The 25,362-nt window shown below is 40.9% G+C and overlaps 1 protein-coding gene across 14 annotated transcripts in view; it reads left to right on the plus strand.

Annotated features, from left to right (window-relative positions):
• The window catches only part of ARHGAP26 (Rho GTPase activating protein 26), a 460,401-nt gene that overhangs the window by 259,763 nt on the left and 175,276 nt on the right, over positions 1-25,362 (plus strand). For all 14 annotated transcript variants that reach the window (XM_034960692.3, XM_034960694.3, XM_014345105.5 and 11 more), the window contains exons 13-14: positions 8,632-8,697; positions 13,238-13,312. In XM_034960692.3, the coding sequence (XP_034816583.1) occupies positions 8,632-8,697; positions 13,238-13,312 (141 nt within the window). The remainder of the gene's footprint in view (positions 1-8,631; positions 8,698-13,237; positions 13,313-25,362) is intronic.

Raw genomic sequence — 25,362 nt, forward strand, 5'->3', positions numbered from 1 at the left:
AATATTGGTAATACTAGGTAATATTGGTCATGATCATGTATTGAATACCAAGTAAATCCCAGTTGCTATACATTTCATTTGACCCTCGTAGCATCCTGTTGGGTTATCCCCATTATACAAGTGAGGAAGGTGAGCCTCAAAAAGGTGAAGCTAAGGTCATATCCAGCCAGAGGTAGCTGAGGCAGGGTTCTAATCCAGGTCTGTCTGGCTTTATAGCTCATTCAGTTTCCACTACCTACAATTCTGTCTGTGTGACTTTAGTTAATATTAAAGTTAGTTCACATTCCCTGAACATACCAGCCAGGGGGCAGAGAATAGTCTGGTGTAGGGATGGTGCATGGCGGTCCCTGGAGTGCTGATCTGGGATTAAAAATTGGCTGTGGGTAACCTCCACAATAGAGAATGCACACCCGGATAATTAAGAACCAGTTGGCCACCTTTCCTGGGCCCCACTGAAGCTTCTGAGAGCTGCTATCATGAGGACAGCTTTCCAGGGGCCACAGCCCAGGGAGCCCTGGCAACCCTGGGGCTTCACATGATTAGGGGGAAACAGGCAAGCCCTTCTAGTCTTCCCTCTGTGTGTGTGAAAATTGGAAATTATTCTTCAGGTGGAATTTATGTTCATTTCAATGTGGGTGGTTTTCTCAATGGCTTTTAAGGGTGCTGAAATTGATTAAATTCAGAATGAGGGAGGCCAACCAGGCTCTATAAAGAGCAAATCACATTGGAAAATTGCATAAATTTCTGTGGTGAGAACATGCCCCTGAAGTGGCCTGCTCACAGCAACTGGACAATTTCCTGTATCCATCCATCCATCCGTGTTAGAAATCCTTTACTTCTCAGTTTTTTTTTTTTTTTTTTGAGGCAGGCTCTCACTCTGTTGCTCAGGCTGCAGTGCAGTGGCATGATCATAGCCCATTGTAACCTCAACCTCGTGGGCTCAAGCCATCATCCTGCCTCAGCTTCTTGAGTAGCTAGGGCCACAGGTTCACACCACCATGCCCAGCAAATTTTTTTTTAACCTTTTTGTAGAGATGAGGTTTCACCATGTTGCCCAGGTTGGTCTCAAACCCCTGGCTTCAGGCGATCTTCTCGCCTCATCCTCCCAAAGTGCTGAGATTACAGTTGAGAGCCAGGGTGCTCAACCTCAATCCTCTTGTTTTTATGCATAACCTACAGTGCTTCCAGCAAATTCCATTTCTCCCACAAAAAAGGTTTGGTTTGTTTTTTTCTTTTTAATCAAAGGAGAATTGACTAAATTTCCTGGGGAAAAAATTCAGACTAGGAAAAACTTGTTGAATACCAGCTTTAGGGACAGTAACCCTTTCTAGTTCATGTTGAGGCTAATTCAGTAGATTAGCTCCTCTCCTTTGGATGAGGATTTCCCTCCCCAGGGTTTGGTTAGAATTCCAGGGATGCAGGCATGGGGTCGTTTGAGGGCATGTCCTAGTGTGCTGTTTTTATAGACTATATATATGTGTCCATCAGTCAGCTTATAGTATGGAAAGTTTTCTTCTATTCAAATTGGGCAATTTGGCCACTTCTTGCCAAATTTCTTGGTTTTCTGAATACTGAAGGTTGGAGTTGAGCAACTGCAGGTCAGTGATTTTCAGAAGAGGGGCTCTTGAGCCTGAGGAATCAGGTCTCACGGGTAGCATGATGGTCTAGCGGAGAATACTTGTGTTTTCCAGGGGCTCTCTTGACCCTCAGGCCTCAGGCCCCTCTTGACCCTCATTTAGATGGCCGAGTTAGTGTAATATGGAGAAGCCCTCCTCTCAGCCCCAGCTTCACACCACATGCAGCTCAATGATGATAATGCCTTGACGGACAAAATGCAGGAGGTCTAAAAGTGTCCAGAAAAACCTAAATTTGCTTTTGTCTCCTATGTTTCATGGCTTGGCTTGTGCCACTTTTGTTCTTCCTTTTTCTTGGGCCCATTCTTGGGCTTCGCTGCTAGGTGGCATGCCTGTATTGATACAGGAAGGAAGGAAGTGGTTAGATCAGCCTATTCATTTCTTTATTTAACCTTTATATCATCACAAAAAAAAACGAGAAAGCGGAGGACCAAAAGGTTAAAAGAACTCATCTGCTCTCAGAGGGTTTATATCAGTAGAAATTGAAAGGTCATTTTGACACACTGCCCCTCGGCAACTCTCTCTACCATTCATTCACTAATTTACCTATTCATGTATCCAAAATGAAAAATGACACGTGCATGCACACACTTCCAATTCATATCCATTGCTATAGTTGATGGTGAAAGATAGAGCTGTAGTAGCCAGTGAAGTAAATATACCTGGACCATTGCCCTCATGAATAAGTATTCTAGTTTGGTAGACATTTTTCACAGAATCACACATATCAGCGTAAACTTGCAGTGGTGCATCATAGTCTGAAAGAAAGGTTGATGGTCCTGTATCTGAGTGCACGATGGGGGCTTTAACCTAGGTGGGAAGGTCTGGGTGAGTTTCTTGAGGAAGGGACACTTGAGGGTAATGTGAGTTGGGAGCCAAAGGGCTCCCGTGCGAAATCCACAGTCTGTGCTGGGGAGAAAGCATGGTTAGTTGAATGTTCTTGAAAGACAGCCAGTGTGGCTAGGTGCTCAGAGCTGGCACAGTGGCCCCTGAAGAAGCTGGAGGGCCAGGCAGGGCCCCGTCACACAGAGCTTTGTGAGCAAGTAAGGATTGGGCTTATTCTCCCAAGGGCAGAGAGGTGCTGCAGGGACGTGATATGCTCTGATTTTGTCAAGACCATAGGGGCTGCAATGCAGAGGGCAGACAGGAACAAGAAGAATAAGAAGACCAGCCAGGAGGTTAATGCAGTCATCCTGGCAACAGATGATTGAGGTAGGGACCAGGATGGTGATGATGATGATGGAGAAATTGGACAAAATTGAGAGGCATTAGAAGATACAATTGAGGGACTTGGTAATAATTTGGATATGGGAGGTAAGAAGTGGTGCCAAGGGTGATACTTGTGATTTTGTTATAATTTTCCGACCACCTACACACCTCTTTTTTTTTTTTTTTTAAATAGCTGGGAGGAGCCAGTGAAAAGTATCTCAGATGAGGTCCCAGAAGCTTCAGGACATGGCATTGACCTTATGGTTGTATAGCAGTGGCAGTTATGCTAAAATCCATGTCTGTCTCCCTGGCCCACCAACCTCCTCCTTTTATTTATTTTTATTTTTTGAGACAGTCTTGCCCAGGCTGGAGTGCAGTGGTGCAATCTCGGCTTACTGCAGTCCCTGCCTCTTGGGTTCAAGCGATTCAAGCCTCCTCCTTTTAGATAAGAAAATCATTTGATTATACCTTAGAGTTGTTCTTTTAATCCCTTTGCAGTAAGACAGCTAGTCTCTGGATGTAACCTGCCTCCAGCCTCCCGGGGTTCATATCCTAGGCATGATAGCCCAAGGCATCCTCTTCCCACGTCTGTGGTTTTCCCTAAGATTCTTCAAGGTTACTGAGCATAAACCCACCTCTCCTGTGTTCACATGTTCTCCAGAGAACTTTGAGAAAATGGACTTTGCTACCCTAGCATGCTGCTTTCTCTGAAAGGAGACAAAGCAACAAGGCTTCAAAGTTGAAATGAAAGTTAAGAGGATGGCACATTTCTAACCTGGGAGGCCAACCTGGATATTTGGTGCAAGCTCCGCCAGCATTCATGATGAGACAACTGTTTGGCCTGCCTCTTGTGTACACTGAGCAGAGCTGAACCTGAGGCTGAGGGAGGGAAGTAAACCAGCCGAATCCTCAACTGCAGGATGGTGGATGTTGGGCCTGGGAGACACAGGTCCTGCGACAACTCATCACAAGTCAAATTAAGGGACTAATGCAAGCCTAGTAGATATTTAATGAGAGATTATTGCTGGAGATTATAGGGATACAGAAATTGCTAATAAATCCCTGACCTTTTCTGAGCCTTGGCTCAGTGAAAGAGCTGAATCACCTGCTTGAGGGGATTAAGGACAGCCGCCTCCATCTGGCGGGCCACTCAGACTTTTTCTGTCGTTAGCAAATGCAGCTTGGTGGTGATAGTGTTCTAAACCTTTTAGTGGGAATTTGCTTTTCAGACTAGGAGATCTCAATTAACTTAGATTATATCCCTACTGGGCAGAGATCAGGACTAATGATCTGGTTATGTGTGCACTGTAGTCCCTATCACATTATGGTACTTGGTCCATGATAAATAATAAAACCGTTGTTAATTATTAGTAATCTAATCAGCAGGAAACTCAAGTTGATGAGAGTAGAAATCAAGCTCTTTATGTGTGTGCATGCATGCACATGTGTGTGTGTGAAAGAGAAGAGACAAAAAGAGTTGGGGGTCCCCAGGCAGTGGGCAATGTGATAATTTACACTAGTTCCAGTTTAGAGGTTTAGAGCAGTGGTTGATAACCTGTATTTCTTGAATTCCTTGTTGGAGAAACAGTTGTTTGAAAGAGATTCCATTTCTTAACACAGTGTTATCTGTTTATAGGCTGTAAATAATCATCATCAATATGCAATTTTAATACATTAGAGGCTAACAGAGTTATCTTGAGCTCATAATGTTTGACTTTGCAATATGTAAATATCGTATCCATTTGAACTTAGACAACTAAGATAAACTGAGAAATACTGGATTACACATGTCATATGTAAGACCTTTATGTGTAACATCTGTGTAAGACTTAATTCCAAGAAAAGGAGTTTGCTGGTTTCAAACAAATTGGAGTATCTCTAACGCTGGGAAAACCAAAGGAGGAACATTTACTCAGATTGAATGTGGAGGTTTTGCTTTGCCATTTACCAAAAGAAGTAATTGTAGTAGTGGGTAAAATTTTGATTATTTTCTGGATGTATTTGGAAGCGTCCATTTTATTCTTTTCCAGTAAATATTACTTACCTAGAAAAGGATGCACTTCCTACAGTGCCACACACACAAAAAAAGGTTCAATGACTGATTTGCCTCTAGAGGGTTATGTCCACTAATTGGGCTGATGGCTTTACATACATGTATCTTCTGACCACTGGGGTCATCACTGTCAGATGCTAGGTTCTTTCCAATTTTTCAAAACTTTTATTGATGTTCAGAGGGTAAAGAAATAGCCTTTGTCTAGGGCAGAAGTTCGTCAATGCCTAGAATAAGACCATGTTCACAAGCCTACTCTTAAAACATCCTAGTTCAGAATCAATGTCTGCAGCTGCCCATAGCACTGTGTAAAATGGCAATTCTTTCTCTCCCAGACTTCTTTGATTCTCATTGCTATGAAAAGATGATCTTAAGCACCTCTCAAAGGAAGAACTAAAAGGCTTCACCTGACTATTGAATCGTAGTTATAAACATTTTGGGAAACTCCTTTAGCACAAAACGTAATTCCCCGTCTGACAAATGCTTTCCAGTAGGCTCTATTGTGACTACTGTATAAAGGAATGAAAATCCTCCCTGCACATGAAAAGATTCCCAACATTATTAGTCATTAGGGAAATACAAGTCAAAACCACAATGAGATACCTCTTGACACCCACTAGGATGGCTATAATAAAAAAGACAATAACAAATGTTGGCAAGGATTAGGAGAAATTGGAACCCTCATACATTGTGGGTAGGAATGAAAACTGGTGCAGCTGCTTAGAAAACAGTTTGGCAATTCCTCAAAAAGTTAAGCACGGAGTCATTCTGTGACCCAGCGATGCCACTCCTAGGTGTATACTCAAAAGAAATGAAAATACCAGTTCACACAGAGACTTGTACACAGATGTTCATAGTAACATTATTCACAACAGCCAAAAAGTGGAAATGGCCCAAATATCTATCAGCCGATGAATGGATAAATAAAATGTGATATATCTGGACCATGGAATATTATTTAACCATAAAAAGAAGTGAAGTACTGATGCTACAACATGGCTAAGGCTTGAAAACATTATGTTAAGTAAAAGGAGCTAGACATAAAAGACCACATAGTGTATGATTCCCATTTATGTGAGGTGTTCACAATAGGCAAATCCATAGAAAAGGAATTCTTCCCACAGCTGGGAGAAGGGAAGAAATGGCTAATGTGTATGGGTTTTTGGGGTAGGGAGGAGGGCAAAAATGTTCTGGAGTTAGATAATAGTGATTAATACACAGCTTTGTAAATACTCTAGAAATTGCTGAATTGTATAGTTAAAATGGGTAAACTTATGGTATATGAACTATATACCAAGAAAGCTGTTATTTAAAAAAAAAAATTCCTCCCCTGGATTCCAATAGGTATTTGGCCTCTGTATTATAGGTTGTTATTAAATTTGAAAAATGCCTGCCGCATGAGTTGAGTTTTATTTGGAAGAATTATTTTGATTTGGCTTTCAGCCTGTAATCAGAATCTTGAGATGCCATAATTTGCAGAGCAAATACTTTATTTATACTGGGAAAAACAAGGGATTGGGTTAATAGGCTCCTTACCATTTTAAGGGAATAAAAAGAATGGTTTGTATAGCAAGTAATCTCCAGGGAGAAAAACATTGTTTTTCTGTTTGTTTTCTGGTACTTTACTTACTATCCTAGAGGCTGAGTGTGTTTGTAATAAGCATCACTAAGCAATAAGTATGCATGTAAGTATAGGAACTATTAATATTTCAGTTTGGGAAGAGTTGTTTTAGGAATTAGCATTCCTTTTTAGTTTGATTTTGGGAATTCTTGGTGATTAAAAAATGTTTTAAAATCTTCAGCACAATTCACAATTGCAGAAACATGGAACCAGCCCAAATGCCTATCAGTCAACAAGTGGATAAAGAAACTGTGGTGTATATATATGATGGATTACTACTGAGCTATAAAAAGGAATGATTAATGGCATTTGCTGCTACCTGGATGAGACTGGAGACTATTATTCTAAGTGAAGTAACTCAGGAATGGAAAACCAAACATTGTATGTTCTCACTCATAAGTGGGAGCTAAGCTATGAGGATGCGAAGGCACAAGAATGACACAGTGGACTTTGGGGACATGGGGGAAAGGATGGGAAGGGGGTGAGGGATAAAAGCCTACAAATAGGGTGCTGTGTATACTGCTTGGGTGATAGGTGCATGAAAATCTCCCAAGTCACCACTAAGGAACTTATCCATGTAGGCCAGGTGCGGTGGCTCACGCCTGTAATCCCAGCATTTTGGGAGGCCGAGGCGGGTAGATCACCTGAGGTCAGGAGTTGAAGACCAGCCTGGCCAACATGGTGAAACTCTGTCTCTACTAAAAATACAAAACTTAGCCAGATGTGGTGGTGGGTGCCTGTAATCCCAGCTACTAGAGAAGCTGAGGCAGGAGACTCGCTTGAACCCAGGAGGCGAAGGTTGCAGTGAGCCAAGATCATGCCACTGCACTCCAGCTTGAGCGACAGAGTAAGACCTTGTCTCAAAAAAAAAAAAAAAAAAGAAGAACTTACCCATGTAACCAAACACCACCTGTTCTCCAATAACCTATGGAAATAAAAAAATAAAATGTTCATTTTATCTAAGTTTACCCATATACGCTAAGAATTAAAGAAAGATTCAGTTTGGATTAGATCCAAGGTGAGTTCAGGTTCTGCTCACTTCTCAAATATTACAAGTTTATTACTTTCCCTGAGATGACCGCAAATCATCTATAAATACTTGCTTTTCTACTTTCTGCCATTTTCTCTTCCACTGTGACCATTAAGTGGTAGAATGCCTTGTCCACTGTCCTAAGAAGGTCAAAGATGAACCCATTCTTAAAGATTATCACCGGGTAACCAAAACATGGGGGTGAATTTTAGGGAATTTCCAGCCTTGTTGTCAGGTTAGAAGTTTCCAGCCTTGTGTGGTTCTCTGCTGTGGAAGAAGTTGCTGCTGTTGATCATTTATTTTCTGGGTGAGAATCCTGTCACCACTTGCTCATTTCCCCCTAGAGGATGGCCCCACTGCCTTCATGCTGCTTCCTTTGGTAGTGTCTTTGTTCTTGGCTGTTTTAATTTTCCTCTGAATCATTTTTCTTCTTTTATTCTTTGTTCTATTTTTCCTTTCTTCTAGTCACCTGAGCAGGATTATACTTAACTCAAGGACACGTTTAAGGCAGTTTGATGGTATGGGCTCTAGAGCAAGTCTCCATGTATTGGCTCTGCATCTTTGGTCAAGATACTTAGTTTTACCAAGCCTCAGTTTTTTCATCTGTAATATGGGCTAGTGATAATGTCAACCTGGAGGACTTACTGAGATCAAGTGAGAAAATCTATTTTAAGCACTTACCCAACATTTATAGACCACTTAATTTGTGCTTTTTGAAGGAGACCGCAATTAGTTCTACAGCTTCTGTTAATAGCAGAGCAGTGTAAAGGTACCTGTCACCTTATGCTGCAGTTTCTTCACCTGTAAATTGAAGATAATTTTACAGGTTACTACAGCTTGAGGTTACTATGAGAACTAAATGAGATAATACATGCAAAGCACTTAAAACCATACCTAGCATATGGAAAGCTCTCAATCAATGCCAGCTATTATTATTATTATTATGTTATTCCTGTACTGTTATTGGGAAAAATTAAAAGGATATGTGACCACAGCATGCGATTGATTCATCCTGGTTTGGTTAAGCCCTATCCTGAGGTTGATTTCCATGGCTAGCAACTTGACTGCCCTTCTCTTGCTCTTTCAGCTGCGCAGTTGGACAGCATTGGCTTCAGCATAATCAGGAAATGCATCCATGCTGTGGAAACCAGAGGTAAAGTAGTTTAACAGATGGCATTGTTCTCATAGAAGGTCACGCATCTGGTGAGGAGTCAGACCTGCTACCTGCTGTTTCCTGACTTTAAGTGACTCATTAGCTCCCCAAGTGCCATTGTCAGTGGATTTCCACAAGTCTTGTTGGTCTCAAGCAGGAGGTCCTAACTGATTTTGTGTCACCAACTTCTTTGGCTGATCAGAAGAATGTGTTAAATATCTAAAATACATATGATTATAGAAACCAGTTACTGAAATTCGATTTTTAGAATATTAAAAAACACAGGGTATCATGATATATGTGTTTCTTTGTTAACACTTTATAAGTGATAGTGGTGGGTCTGATAACTGACATAATTTGGGAGCAGTGATATTTCAAGATATCCATAATAATTGTAATGTGTTATGAAAATATCTGTGATTTCTGACCAAGTTGCAGGTACCGCTAATGCTCCTGTGATTTGTTGCTTACATCCATAAAGGAAGGAAATGCTTAATGTCAGTTATAGGTTAGTGAAGATAAAGATGTAATTGTTTTCCTGTCTAAGTTCACAGACACCCTAAATTTTCTCTGGCAGACATCTTGGGGTCTGTGAACCCAAGATGCTCTGGGGAGCTAGTCCCTGGGGACCACCCAGGTAGAGAAAAGGGGTCAGGCCCATGTTCACACTGATCTTTCCCAGGTCTGTGGGAGCAGGACATTAAGATCAAGGAGGCTGGTTCATCCTGATGGTCTCCATCCCTTCTTCAGAAACAGCCACAGAGGAGATTCCTCAGTCCCAGCAGTTTGAAGCTTTGAGTTTGCTGGTCTGTTGTACCGCTGAGAAAAGCTATTAACCATCTTTCCACTGGATTTGATTTGAACCGTTGTCAGAGATGTGAATCTTATTTACTCACAGCCTCTCAGCCTACCAGCCCTTTTTAAGTAGTGGAAAGAAATTCTCTCTTTTAAAGCAGGATTCATAACTTGCCAGTTGAGAAATACACACTTTTTTTTTCATAAGGACTGTGAGGCATTAAGTAGAGGGAAGAGAGAGAATTTAAAAACCTACCCTTATGTATACTGTCAAAAGATATTTTTTCCAAAACAGTTGTAATGTATGGAAACATTTTTTAAAATGTTCAGTTATTTCCCCTGTACCTCTCTTAAATAAAGAATTAAGGCATCTTGTAAAGGTATGTAAGATATATCCAGAGAATATAAAGTAGAAGTAGGTGACATTTCTGGGAATTGGTCTTGAGGAAATAAGGATATGGGCCAGATTGAGCCATAAGGATGTTTACACTGTGGTGATGTTAAGGTACAAAATCAGAAACGGGCCAAATGTCTCAAAAATGGGTTAAATCAACAATGGTACATCTGTGTAGTAAAAAACTGTGAATCACTGACAATGCAATGGAAATACATTTTTTGACATACGGTCTTTTTTTTTTTTTTTTTTTTTGAGACAGAGTCTCTTTCTGTCCCCAGGCTGGAGTGCAGTAATGCAATCTCGGTTCACTGCAACCTCCGACTCCCTGTTTCAAGGGATTCTTCTGCCTCAGCCTCCTGAGTAGCTGGGATTACGGGCACACACCACCACGTCCAGCTAATTTTTGTATTTTTAATAGAGACGGGGTTTCACCATATTGGCCAGGATGGTCTCGATCTCCTGACCTTGTGATCCACCCACCTCGGTCTCCCAAAGTGCTGGGATTACAGACATACGGCATTTTAAAAATTATTTATAATACATGAAAAATGCAAGTTACAAAGCAGCTGCTCAGTATGAGCCCGTTCTGGGAGCAGTGGGGAGAGGAGTGGTCATATTGCACAGGTTTCATTGTGTTCTCAGTGGCTGTCTGCTGATTTTTACTGTTTCCGTTTGACTCATCTATTTACCTTAACTGTAGTTTCTAAGTTTTTTTGAAATGTTCATTACTAAGGTAATTTTTCTTTTTTCTTTTTCTTTGGGGGGGACAGAGTCTTGCTCTGTTGCTTAGGCTGGAGTGCAGTGGCTCAATCTCTACTCACTGCAACCTTGGCCTCACAGGTTCAAGCGATTCTCCTACCTCAGCCTCCTGAGTAACTGGCATTACAGGCGTCTGCCACCATGCCCAGCTAATTTTTGTACTTTTAGTAGAGATGGTTTTACCACATTGGCCAGGCTGGTCTTCAACTCCTGACCTCAAGTGATCTGCCCACCTTGGCCTCCCAAAGTGCTGGGATTACAGGCATGAGCCACTGTGCACGGTCTAATTTTCAACAGGAGTTTTATTTTATTTTTTTAATTTAAAAGAAAAGACCGAGAATAAAATGTACAGAGTTTAAAGGTAGAGGCACAAAAATGGAGCCAAAAGCGAGTCTAAAAAAAAAAAAATCTCTTTCCCCAGTAAAGTTCATATACTTGCTTGAGCTGGGCCACCTATTCGTCTCTCAGTCTTCAGCAGCCAAAATCAAGAGAGAAACCTAATCATTTAAAACTGTTCACAGAGTCTGTAGTAAATGCAAACTGGTAGCTCAGGAGGACAACTTTTTCTGATGTAAAACTACAAAATAAATACAATAAGTAGGAGAAGAAGAGGTGTACAAGTTCCTCTTCCCCCTCTAAAATGAAAATGGAAATGATGTATTTTAACTTCTACGAAAGTCTTCATTGAGCACAAAGAAGAAATAAGGACAGTATGAGTTAGGTGCCATTTTAGCGTAAATAGTTGAAAAAAGTGGGTATCTCCCGATTGCAGTGTGTGTATGTGCATACGTATTTATGGTGATCAGAGATGAACAGACTTCCCATACTCTCTGGGATTTGACAATTGTCCAGTGGGAGGTGGGATTGTGTAAAGTCCCGGGAAAGCACAAGGATAGAGGAAGTAGAGACACTTAAGACTTTTCAAGCCCACAAGCTGACATGTTACTGAATCAAGTTTCTGCCACTGAGTAACTTGGGACCCATCACTTAGTTTTTGAAGTTTTTGACCAGGGACTCCTAGTCCGTGAATCTTGCAGAATGATGTACATGATTTTACAGGTCCTTTTTAGCTGTAAAATTCTATCATTCCAGACCACTTCTTTTATTCATTAGTTCCATGTCTACATAGGTCTTGTTGAAAGTACTGCAGAATTGGTCCTTTCCTGAGTTTCTTTTGGAAGATTGTGTTTTGGCCCCCAAGTATTTTATACTGGCCTTGATGGAGTATAAACTCGTGTTTTGTTTATTATCATGTACCATATACTGATCCAGGGGCTGAGGATATAATGGTGAACAGGACACAATTACTGTTTACATTCTATTGAGAATGTAACAGAAAAAACAAGTAAAGAATCAAATAACAAAGATAATTTCAGATATTGTTAACTGCTATAAAGAAAGAAAACAGGGTAAGGGAATGACCAGTAATGTTGATTGTGGGTTGCATTAGATTGAAGCGGTTTGCATTTAAGCTGAGATCTGAATGATGAAAAGCTCTGGGAGAAGAGCAGTCCAGGTAGAGGAAACAGCTGGAGCAAAGGCTATGAGGTGGGGCCATGAGCTTGGCATGTTGAGGTGACAGGAAGGCCAGTGTGTGGAGCAGAATGCATGTGGTCAATGATGCAATCAGAGGTAGTCAGTGCTTGATAGTATAGGCCTTATGGGCCATTGTAAGTAGTTTTGATTATGATCTAAGTGCAATGGGAAGCTATTGGAGGGTTTTAAGAGAAGAGGTGGTATGAACTAATTTGCACTTTAGACAGTTCACTTTGGCTACTGGTTGAAGAATGGACATCAGAGGAATAAAATAGGAAGCTGGAGCTCTATTACTTGAGAGGGGTCAGATATGATGGGCTTGGAACTAATAGGAGAAAAATCATTTCAAGTCACCTGGTCTAAATTGCCTTCTTTTGTAAATGGTACAGTGGTGATCTAATCCATGTATTTAAATGAACAGAAACACTGCAGTGGATTAGTTTTTGATTTTTTGTTTAGATGTTTAATTTAAAAGTAAACCCTTACTAGTCTAATTGTACAGTTCCTTGGGTTGAAATAAAGGTGGTCTTTTTTGATAAAGAATATTTGTATTATAAATGAATGGATCTTCTAATTTCTCAGTCTTGGCTAACATTCCTTAAAATTAAAAACATTCTCACACCTCCGTATTTTCATTTTATATGTAAAAATAGATTATAAAGTGTCTTTTTCTGTTGTATGAATTTTTAATGTCATTTTTGGCATTTTAATTTTAAAAATTGGTTAAATATGACATATTTAAAAGTGTACATTTTGCATCTTTTAGATCTCTTCAGATGCTGCCTTTGGCAAGAGAAAGGAAAGCTTCTTTCGCCTCTGATGACTGAACTAACATGAGGGCTGAAGTGTGCAGCACATCCGTGAAATCCTAGACAGCTGTACCAAATCCCACTCCTTTGCTAAGAGCTGAGCTGAGTGACAGGGGACTTTAATTAGAGCAGCTTTTAGGAGGACTGAGAAAATGAAAAAAAAAAAAAAAGTGCGTTTGGCTGGATTGGCCTGACTTGTGTTCTGACGTGCCTCTAATTAAATCATCACTGTTTCTTTCCTCAGGGATCAACGAGCAAGGGCTGTATCGAATTGTGGGGGTCAACTCCAGAGTGCAGAAGTTGCTGAGTGTCCTGATGGGTGAGTGCCACAGTGGCTCTGCTAGGCAGGTCCCTGGATGGGGGGCCCACTCTGAAAAGTCACCAGGTCTGTGAGTAGATACAGCCTGTGGCAAAGGAATCGGGGTGTCCGTGAGCTGTCACCTAGAAGTCATCTGCCCCATCGGTCAGTTGTCATGGCTTCAGACACTGCTGGGAAAGGTTCTGAGTAGGACTGGACAAAATAAAAAATGCCAGGGCCCAGACACCACACCCTCTCTGTCTGTAGGCTCAGTGCTCTGGTCCAAGTGGCACTCGGTCACTCATGTGACCACCACACCCTACTCTGTCTTTAATAGCTTATGACTCCCTCCGTTCTCTTTTGGGACAGGTATTTAGTGGGACACACCCAATGCCCAAGGAAAGGCATCATTCTGGGCTCCAGAGGACCTCAGAGTTCATGTTCCTGATACTGAGCTGGTGTCATGTAACTCTCAGATAAAAAGTATATAACCAGATAAATCTTCTGATCCTCTTTGCTTCTAGATTTCAACTGAATACCTCTCACTTGAGCAGCAGAACCTCCTTTGCCACTGGCTGATATAAATACAAAGCACTGTCTCCAAATGTGCAGTATTTGAATCAAAAGCCCATGAGTCCATGAGCCAAATTTGCTTAGGCTGCAGATTTCCTGTATTTTTAGATATGAGTGCAGCCAGCCTCCATGAGTCACATGGACCTAAATGGCAAACAGATCAGGTTTCACAGAGGCTGTTATTCCTCCCCATGGAAGCCCTGCCTTGTAGAGAGGGACTATCACTTGGGGTACGCAGCTCAGTGTTTTGGACAGGGACAGTTCTTGTGTTAGTATTTGTAATTTCTTTTGCCATCCCACTTTCTGAAAATAGCTTTCTTGTGTAAAGAAATCTCTTCTCTCATGTTGGCCAGAATGACTGTCTTCACCTCTTTTTGAGAGAGTCATTCACTTCTTGTAGCCAAAACCCTATTGTATTGCTAGTTAGAGTGAGATCTGTTGTTTAAAACTATGATTATTTGCGAGGTACTCTAGCAACGAGTATCTGGGTTTTTTTTGGTTAAGATTTGAAATATGGTTAGTTTTTGTTAAAATTAAACTTTTCATTTTGAGATAATTGTAGATTTACATTCGGTTGTAAGAAATAATATAGAGATCCTGTGTACCACTTACTCGGTCTCCTCTAAAGGTAACATCTTGCAAAACACAATTTTAATATCACAACCAAAATATTGGCATTAATTTAGTCAAGATGCAGAACACTTCCATCACTAAAAGGATTCCTTGTGATGTTGTACAAGCACATACCTCACTTCCCGCCTTGCACCCTGTGTCTAACCCCTGGCGATCAGCAATCTGTTCTCTATTTCTATAATTTTGTCATTTCAAGATTATTATTTAAATGGAATTATACAATACAGAACCTTTTGGGATTGGCATTGTTTTTCAATCAGTGTAATTTTCTCAAGATTTATTTTTGCTGTTCCATGTATTAATAGTTCTTTTTTATTGCTGAGTAATATTCCATTGTATGGATATGGATGTACTGCACTTTGTCGAACCATTCATTTATTGAAGGGCACCTGAGTTGTTTCCAGTTTGGGGCAATTATGATAAAGCTTCTATAAATTTTCATATATAGTTTCTGTGTGAGCATATATTTGTTCCTCTGGGATAAATGTCCGAGTGTGCAAATTGCTGGGTTGTATGGTGATAGGGTCAATTTTTGAGAAATTCTAATATAAGGAAGAATTAAGAGTCTAATAGGTGTCAATCCTTAGTTTTTCATTTCTGACCAGAGCTGCAAACATTTGTGGGGTGTCTGCTGCTTAGAACAGATGTCAGGTGCTAGAGATTAAATTTTAGAAAGAGCTGTTCCTTTTCTGTAAGGAGTCCTGATAGGGTGAAATATGTGTGTATATGAAAGCTGTAATGTAAAGTATGATATTCATGCTTAATCTGTGCTGGGTCTAGAAGATTGAGTAGTGTAGTGAAGGAGAGAGTAGAAGAATAATTCCAATTCATGAAGTATTCTGAACAAAGGGTCTATGGTGGCTACAGCAAAGGGTATTGATTCTATGATTATTATTTTAATATTTCTGAAAGACTTAACTTGAGGCTGGGACAGGAGAGTTTTAAAGCTGAATAGCTAAGGTGGTCTTTTTTGTTGAGGAACTTGAATACTGAGCCAAGGTGTTTGGGGTTTTTTCTATAGGAAGTAAGAAACTATTAAAAGTTCTCAATAGTGGGATTATATCCATTATGATGCTTTTGCACACAAAAGTGTCAAGAAGACAATTCAGAATAGTTTACAAGGAAAAAAAAAAAGCATCTATTTGCTCACATAACTGGTAAATCCAAGACAGAAGCATGGCAGAGTCAAGGATGCCAATGATGTCTTTACTTTTGCTAGATCCTTTGCCCCTTCCTTCTTCTGGCTTCTCATGTTCTCTGACCTCTTCTGGGCTTGGTGTGGCTTTGTTCTCTGTGGGAGTGTCCCAGACAGGTTCAGCCTCTGCAGTCCTTGGAGCCTGTGGTCACTGAGAAGAAAGTGCCTTTCTTGACCATGTTGGCAGAAGGCTCCAGCAAGGACTTTGCTTGGTCAGTATGGGGCCATTCACATGATTCGTTTCTCAATCTCAGACCAGTCACATGGCCCACGGCAGATGGCCTGGATCCTGTGCGTATGTTGGGGGATGTGGGGGATGGGGTGGACGGTTGGGGTGGGGACGGGGTTAGTCCCTGAAACCCAGTGGACTGAGCAGGATTATTGATAGGAAGATGGAGAAGTGCTTTCCTGAAATAATGGCTGCTGTTAGCTTCTTAAAAAAAGTATATCTAATACAGATGTAACAATATCAGATTCTAGCATTAGGAGCATAATGTTGGCTACAATTTGGAGCATGTGTTTGATTATGGAAAGACATGGAGGAGGAAGTTGGTTGTAATAGATTAGGCAAGGCAAACCCTATCAAAGACTGAACTAAATAGGTGCTCTGAAGTCAGGAAAAAAGGACACACTCATAGTGAGTATACAGAGAGAATCAACAGGACTTTTAACCAACTTGATATGGGGGAACAGAAGGGGCAGAGAGATTTCAAAGATGACAGATTATTATGTAAGATGACACTAATGAAAAGAAATATGACATTTTAGACTGCTTTGCTAATCTAAAAAAGAAGCACTTTAGCTCAGTTGTGTTAAGCAAAAGAGTGGTTATGAAAGGATCTTGTTTTTATCACTTTTCTTAGTGGCCTTCACACAACATATTTGTCTTGTTCTCTTCCTTGATTTTCCTGGGGATAGAGAAAATAATCATCAACATTTGAGAAATGTCATGAAAAAGTAATAACTAGCAGCTGAAAGTCACGAGGGCAGCTGCCTCTGCCAGGAGGACATTACAGATAGACTGGAATCTAATCTGAGATCCAACCAGAGCTGCAAGATGACCACAGTGTAACATCTAATTGAAAGTTGAGAATGATACCCATGATTCTCCCTACGAGTTAAATAAGTTTGAATCTCTCAGTTACGGAATCACCAGGGCTCTAGACCTGAAGGGGGAGCTTCATCTTCTCTTTTGTGAACATGCCCACAACTTCATCAATTCTTGGTACTGGTAGTGTCTGGGCTAGCCAAGAGTATAAAATAAACATGGCACCTGTGCTCCAAAACCTTCCCCTGAGATGGCTGGGCCGAGTGAATCTTTCATTAACTATTTCTTTATTATACATTCATTGGATGCTTATTATGTGCCAGGTACTGTGTAAGATTTGGTTTATCTGTCCAAGGCTCTCAAAAGTGGGGTAGTATGTTTTGGTTATTGAAAATATGGCTGGTCAGGCGCGGTGGCTCACACCTATAATCCCAGCCCTTTGGGAGGCCGAGGCAGGTGGATCACCTGAGGTCAGGAGGTCGAGAGCAGCCAGGCTAACATGGTGAAACCCCATCTCTACTGAAAATACAAAAATTAGGCTGGGTGTGGTGGCTCACACCTGTAATCCCAGCACTTTGGGAGGTCAAGGTGAGCGATCACCTGAAGTCAGGAGTTCGAGACCAGTCTCGCCAAATAGTGAAACCCTTTCTCTACTAAAAATACAAAAAAATTAGTCAGGTGTGGTGGTGCACACCTGTAATCCCAGCTACTCGGGAGGCTGAGGCAGGAGAACTGCTTGAAACTGGGAGGCGGAGGTTGCAGTGAGCCAGGACTGCGCCATTGCACTCCAGCCTGGGCAACAAGAACGAAACTCCATCCCCAAAAATAAAAAATACAAAAATTAGCCGGGTGTGGTGGTGTGCACCTATAGCCCTGCTACTCAGGAGGCTGAGGCAGGAGAATCCCTTGAACCCAGGAAGCGGAGGTTGCAGTGAGCCAAGATCACACCACTGAACTCCAGCCTGAATGACAGAGCAAGACTCAGTCTCAAAAAAAAAAGGCTGAGAATTAAGCAAAACCAGAGACTTTTTTTGAATTACTTCGAGTTTATTTTTTTGTACTCTTAATACATTGGAGGACTTTGGGTTGGAAGAGGAATATGAGAGCCAGTGCTTTGAGAATGTCTTCTTTGTACTGATCAGGATTCCTTAAGAAAGCTTGCTAAAATTCCTCATAGCAAGTGCAGTGTGGCTTTGTACTAGTGTCCTACCAAGAGCTACCCTTGATCCCTTCCTCCTAGCAACAGAAGTCATTAGTCTTTAGAGAGTGAAAAGGACTCTCAAGACTTGCAGATTCCTAGAAATAGAATGCCTTCTGTGTGTCTGGGGGTTTTCCCCCCTGAATATTAAGTAAAGATAAATCTTTCCAAATTTTAGCCCAACTTTTTTATCTATACTATTTAATATATAAATCAGCTATATACTTGTTCAGTGTATGTCTATCTCTCTTCCTGTCTCTCTGTACATATTTTAAATAAATTTTTTCCTGATGAAAAGTTATGAGTGGTCATTGTGAAAATTTAGAGGAATACAAAAAGTAGAAGAAAATAACAGTTCTATATACTAGAGTTAACCTTTATTAACTGTTTTGTCATATGACATCAAAATGTTATATTATTACCTGTTAAATTTAGTATAGTATAGTATACTAAAACAGTATGTTTACAAAATTAAACTCACTGTGCAGATATTACAGGTTTTATTCATGTAACACTATAGAGTGTCTATTGTCACATGTCATTCAAGTTCTTCTAGAGTGTGATTTTCTCAGGCACATATTGCACAGATGCTCTATAACTTTTTAATCAGTCCCCTGTTCTTGGATACATGGGCTAATTGCAATTCTTCATCATTCTAGAAAGCACTCAGGTAAACATCCCCATAGAGGCAGGACAGAGGGTAAACATCCCCATTGAGGCAGCAGAGACTAAGAGCATGCATTTTGAGATTAGACAAGTTACAGTTCCACCGCTTATTTCTTTGACTTAGACAAATGATTCACACTGGTCTAGTCATCTATTTCTGCATCTGTAATAATGGCTCCTGCCTCCATAGTAATGTGAGGATGGAATGAAAAGATGCCTGTGGGTTGCTGAGTCCAGAGCCTTCACATGTTAAATATAAAATGTTAGCTGTTATAATTTTTATATGCATCTCTAATTATTTCCTCAGGACTTATTTTAAGATGTTGAATTGCTGGGTCAAGGTATGTACATGTTTTCAAGGCTCTTAAATGATATTCCCAAGTGTGTAGTTAGCAAAGTCTGAGGGAGACTATGCTACACCCCACATCTTTGCCATGCTGTGTATTACTGTTTTGCATATAAATTATTAACATTTTTAAATGTATCTTTTTAAATTTAATTTTGCATTTCTGTAATTTTGGGTGAGGTTAGACTGTTTACATATTTATTGCTGATTTATACTACTTTTGTTGAATTGCCTATTTGTATTCTTAGCCTATTTTTCTATTGGTATGTTCTTCTTTTTCTGAAAAAAAATTTTTTTTTTTTGTTTTTATTATTATTATTATTCCGCTCTGTTGCCCAGGCTGGAGTGCAGTGGCTAAGTGTTGGCTCACTGCAGTGGCTAAGTGTTGCAGTGAGGTAGGAACCTCCTACCTTCCAGGTTCCAGTGATTCTCATGCTTCAGCCTCCTGAGTAGCTGGGATTATAGGTGCATGCCCCCACACCAGGCTAACTTTTGTATCTTTTTAGTAGAGTCAGGGTTTCACCATGTTGGCCAGGCTAGTCTTGGACTCCTGACCTCAAGTGATCCACCCACCTTGGCCTCCCAAAGTGCTGGGATTATAAGGCGTGAGCCACCGCACCTGGCAGTGTGTTCCTCTTTTGATTACAAGACCTTTTTAGATCTATAGCCTATATTTTCAATATGTTTTGTAAGATTATTATTGGTCTTAAACTTTATGGTGCATTTGTTTTTGTTGTCTTATGACTATTTTATTGAGATGGGGTCTCACTCTTTCACCCACGCTGGAATGCAGTGGCATTATATTGGCTCACTGCAACCTCCACCTCCTAGGTTCAAGCGATTTTTGTGCCTCCGCTACCTGAGTAGTTGGGACTACAGGTGTGCACCACCATGCCCAGCTATTTTTTGTATTTTTAGTAGAGATGGGGTTTCATCATGTTGCCCAGGCTGGTCTCAAACTCTTAAGCTCAAGGGATCTGCCCACCTTGGCCTCCCAAAGTGCTGGAATTACAGGTGTGAGCCACCGTGACTGGCCTATTTTAAATTTTTATGATGTCCAGTCTGTTACCTTTTTTCTAAACGAATTATGCCATAGAAGACCTTCCCCAGGCCAGGTGCAGTGGCTCACACCTGGAATCCCAGCACTTTGGGAGGCCGAGGAGGGCGGATCACAAGGTCAGGAGTTCGAGACCAGCTTGGCCAACATGGTGAAACCCCATCTCTACTAAAAATACAAAAATCAGCCAGGCGTGGTGGTGCACATCTGTAGTCCCAGCTACTCAGGAGGCTGAGGCAGGAGAATCGCTTGAACGTGGGAGGTGGAGGTTGCAGTGAGCTGAGTCGTGCCATTGCACTCCAGCCTGGGTAACAGAATGAGACTCCGTCTCAAAAGAGAAAAAAAAAAAAAAAACCTTACCCAATCTAGAATGACAAAAACCTTAATTTTCCTTAAAATCTGTCATGCAAAGTGGAAACTCTTCTTTTTCCTCTAATACTTATCCACTTGACCAGTATCCATATAATGAGTCTTCTTACCCCTTTCCACTACTTTTATATATCACCATGTAATCATTCTTTTATACATATTGGGGGCCACTGAAGGAGTTTTTATACATATTTTTCTAAAGACAAACAAATCTCTTTACTGTATGTTTTTCTGTAATTCTCAATCTTTTCAACACACCAACATTTTTCACCTTTTTAATGCTTAATTTTTCTCCTGATTCTTTATATTCTATTAAAAATTCTCAAACTTGTCCTCCATCTCAGTATTACTCATTTAAAATTGTTGGGTTGATTGTGATTATTATTTTGCTGTTTATAATGCAGATTTTAACTTTTTGTAATGGATTTTCCAATGTCTTTATTATCTTTACTTATTTAACTCCTTTTATTTCTACTTTTCAGGTATAATCTTTATTATTTCAGTCTGCTACTTGTTTTATTTTGTTGTCTTAGTTCCTGGCATCCATATTTTTAGGATTTTACTTATATGACAGAGCTGGTGTTTTCTGAATTATTTTTCAGAGTGCTTTGGTCTCTGTATTTTTTGCCAACAAATATTTTATAGGATTTTTTATCTTCCGTTTAATCAAACCTTTGCTTTTAAGCTCACTGTGGATAGATTCTCCTTGTTCTGCTATTTTCCTGATTCCTGTTAGAATCATTATCTTACCTGATGATTGGAGGGCTATTGTACATAATTTGAGCCAACTTTCTGGTATTCTTAAAGCTTTCATTTAGTGAACCTATAAGCCTGCATTGATTTTTCCTGGTTTTGGTATTTGGTCATGGTCCTGGGAGAAGCCGGATTTACTCCTGGATAATCTGAAGCATGCTGTGGTTCTTCCCTCGTGACTCTCATGTTTCTTCTACGGCTCTCCTTCTGATTCACTTGCCTTGATATAAGAGGACCCCCCTCCACTTCTGCTCTGTAGTCTGATTTCATTGCCTGGATTATAATCTCATGACAGCTCTGGGTGCCCCAGAAAGTAGCCCCCAAAAGTGTGTTTGCTGGAGTGGGGTTGGGGGGTTGCAGCATGGCCTTTCCCCCACACCCCTGGGTGGCTTGGGCTATGTTTTTGGTGGGCAGAGGGCCACCACCTATCACATTGTTTCCCCAGCTGGATTTTCCTCAGGCCTTCATCTAAGCTTTGCCTAGTGGATATCCTGGTGGCAGGAGAATGTTGACTGAGAGCCTAATTTTCTGTGCTGTTAAAAATTTGTGTCCCTTTTTTGTGTGTTTTTACCATGATGATAAAGGACTGCAAATTCAGCATCACTGTTTTTCTCGTCCTGTAACCTTTTTTGTTCTTCTTCTTCTTTTTTTTTTTAAACCACATTTAAAGCAAACTTAGTAAAACAGAGAACACAATGAAGGTATTATAGAGCAGTGCTGTAAAGCACGGAATTATAGTAGCATGCTTCACCCACTTACCGCCGATCCAGCCATGAACTATCCTTCCTTACTCTGGGACCTTGAATGTCTGCATTTCTTTTTTCTATGCCCCTTATTTCCCATACCTTTTCACAGAGTGGCATAAATAAAAGCAATCAATGACTTCTTTCTGAAGAAATCAAAATGCTTTATGATGATTTCTAAGACCTAAAGGCTTACATAGGATTAAGTGGAAACAGCCCAGACTTTGAAGACTGTAGCCTACTGGAGTAGGGGAACCATGAGAAGAGCAAATGTCCAATTTTGTCTACCAGTGAAGGGTAGCAGACAAAAGATGACAGGACCAGAAGATGATAGACTACTTGGATAGAGGATTGATCATTCTGGGAGCTAGCAATACGGCTACTAATCACAATCCTGAGTCCCCAGAGAAGAAACACACAGATGGAAGCTCACCTCCTCCTCTGCTCCAGCCACCATCACCTTTGCCTGTTGGGATGCTTCAGGCAGGCTCTCCTAAGACTGGGTCTTGAGCCAGTAAGAGCTTTTGGATCTCAAAACAGAAGGGACTGTTAGAGATAGGAAATGCACATAAAAAGCTGGCATTAGCAGTTGCCTCTACCTTTTCATGTATATCTGGTTTTTTTTTCTTTGAATTCTTAACATGTGCGTGTATTACTTTCTCACTTAAAGAGAGAAAAAGATTAATTTGCATACACTATAATGTGTTATTAGGAAATTCAAGAGTAACATAGGTAACTTTCCTAATAATTTCCTCCAAAATATCCTTCATTTTGTCTGCAACACAGTAATAGACTAGATGGCCCTTGGGACTGATCCAAGTGTGACATTTCTAAGACGTTCTCCCCTTATAACCACTGCTTCCAGTCTGTGTCTTCTGATTTTCTGAATTCATGTGATAGTAGGTTCAGGAGGAAATAACATTCATTCTGCTTTCCCCACATGATGCCTTTTGTACATTGGATTGCTCCTCTAGTTTAGATCTGTTTTACTAAGCAGCAGTGGTCAAGGGACATGGTGGAGAGAAGTGTACTGAGTTCTAAAGAAGAGTGTAAATGACGTCTCTGTGGCATATTCAGATGCCATCGGGAAGCTTCTGTAAGTGAGGGGAGCATCAGGAGGGAGGTGTGGAAATCAGCAGCACTTTCTGAAAATGGTGTAGCTTGGGAGGCTGTATTCAACTTAGTTTGGATTTTAAATGAATTAAAATGGATGTGCTCAAGTTATGAGCCTTGCCTCATCAGTGCTATAAAAAGCCCTTTAGCCGGGCTGTAATTTGACTCTCCTCTCTAATGTTACGCAATATTCCTATGGTTACAGAGCCCGAATAAGTGGAAGCTAATCATTAGTTTGCTAAATGTGGTTCATGGAACAGTTCACAACTCCCAGACTTGCCAACTGCTGCTTGTTCAGTTTCATGTTCACTCTTCTTGGGTAGAAGTTGGTTTCTTCTTTAGAAAAATGTACAGTAACATTTGTCTCACATCCAGGAACCATGCAGGATGGCAGCTCTCCATGTGTCTTAGGATGGGGAGGGAAAGAGGTCATGCAAAGCAGAGGTTTTTGATACATACTCTTCTGCAGGAAAAAGCCATTCAGGGAGTGCAAGATGACAAAGACACAAATTAAAGTGGCAGACATTTTGGATACTGGGAAAATCACATTTTGTGAACTTTTCAGAAATTTGCTGTGATAGAACTCTATGGAATTTACTGTTCTGTGGCCCCAGAAATAAAATTATGCTCTTGGGCCAGGCGCGGTGGCTCATGCCTGTAATCCCAGCACTTTAGGAGGCCGAGGCGGGCGGATCTCGAGGTCAGGAGTTCAAGACCAGCCTGGCCAATATGGTGAAACCCCATTTCTACTAAAAATACAAAAATTAGCTGGGCATGGTGGCGCATGCCTGTAATCCCAGCTACTTGGGAGGCTGAGGCAGGAGAATCGCTTGAACCCAGGAGGTGGAGGTTGCAGTGAGCCAAGACTGCGCCACTGCACTCCAGCCTGGTGACAGAGTGAGACTCTGTCTGAAAAAAAAAAGAAAAAAAAATTGTGCTCTTTAGGTTCTTCCTTGTTTGTTTCATATGACAAGAAAGACTTCATTTTATTGCTCAGTGTCACCTGCAAACATCATACAGGTACTGTGCCTTTGAGAGCCACATGTTTCTGAGCTGGGGACCCTTTCCTCTCTCATAACCCAGTATGTGTCAGGAGAACACACGGAGAGCAGTAGATACCAGCTGGATTTGTGCCCCTACCTGGTGATGATAGGCTAAATCCTGAAGCCATTCATGAGTATTTGGCCTCTTTCTATTTGGATGAAAGTGGTTTCTTTCCCAGGAAATAGAAAATGTCTTCTGCCCACCTGTGACTTATTTTTTTCCAGCTGAAAGGCTGTTGGCCCTGCAGGAGGAACAGCTTTCTTCATTGATGTCCTAGAATTATTCTTGGAGACTCTTCAGAAAGATGCAGTCTGGTGGCTGCCTCCCTTTACCTGGTGCATCATTTAGATCTCTTTGCATTGTAAAAAGACGGAAAACCTGACCTCACCTGGCTTAAGGGGAAAAAGGAATTTACTGGCTCATATGATAAGAAGGAGAGGCAAATACAAGGGTTTAGGATCCACCACTTCTGCTTATCTTGTCTCTGGGTTGTCGGACTTTCAGGCTCTGTGTGGTGGCACCTGGCAGTTACATAACCTCCTAGTGCAAGCCCAGCAAACAGCAAATATCTGTTCGTGAGTCCTGGAGAGTTACTCTGATTGGGCAGGCTTAGGTCTTGGGCCATCCGTCATCCGGGCATTGAGTCCAGAGAGTTGATATACTTTTGGCCAGTCTGTCCTGAATCTCATTCTCCACCCCTGGAAAAAGTAAGAAAAGAGTTGCTCTCCTACTCAAAATGAGGTGCTATGCAGAAAAAAAAAGGACTGGGAGCTGGTGGCAAAGAACTAGTCTTTAGCCAGTATGAGGGAGCTGGATTCTCCCTCCTGTGCACTGAAAAAGACTCTGTGACCCTCCCACCAGTATGTGTATGACCTGGCCTGCCTCACCAGGGACAGGATGGGGATCTGTGAAGCAATTACACTCCCCAACCTCTGCCTCTTCTTCTCACCTCCTTGTGTGCTACTCAGGAAGATTATAAGAATTATCTCTCCTGTTCTTTTATCATACATGCTTGTTTAAAATATACTGATTTGTTTAAAAGTCCATGCAAGAAGAGACAAAAGAAATTGTCAGAGCTGATATGGTGGTTCTCATTGCACGTTTGAGCTTAAAGCAATTTTTTTAAAAATACAAAAGTAATGGAATAAAATCATACCACAGTCCACCACTTTAACCCAACCACTAATTTAGAGTATTTCCTTTCAGCCTAGTTCATATAAAAAGTTCATAGAAAAAGTTTCTCATAAACATATCTTGTTTTTTTTTATTTGACATTATATAATGCAGGCATTTTCCATGTTGCTTTACAGTCATCGTTGTCATATAAATCGGC

This window comes from Pan paniscus, chromosome 4 (assembly GCF_029289425.2).
Source record: "Pan paniscus chromosome 4, NHGRI_mPanPan1-v2.0_pri, whole genome shotgun sequence".
Lineage (NCBI taxonomy): Eukaryota > Metazoa > Chordata > Mammalia > Primates > Hominidae > Pan > Pan paniscus.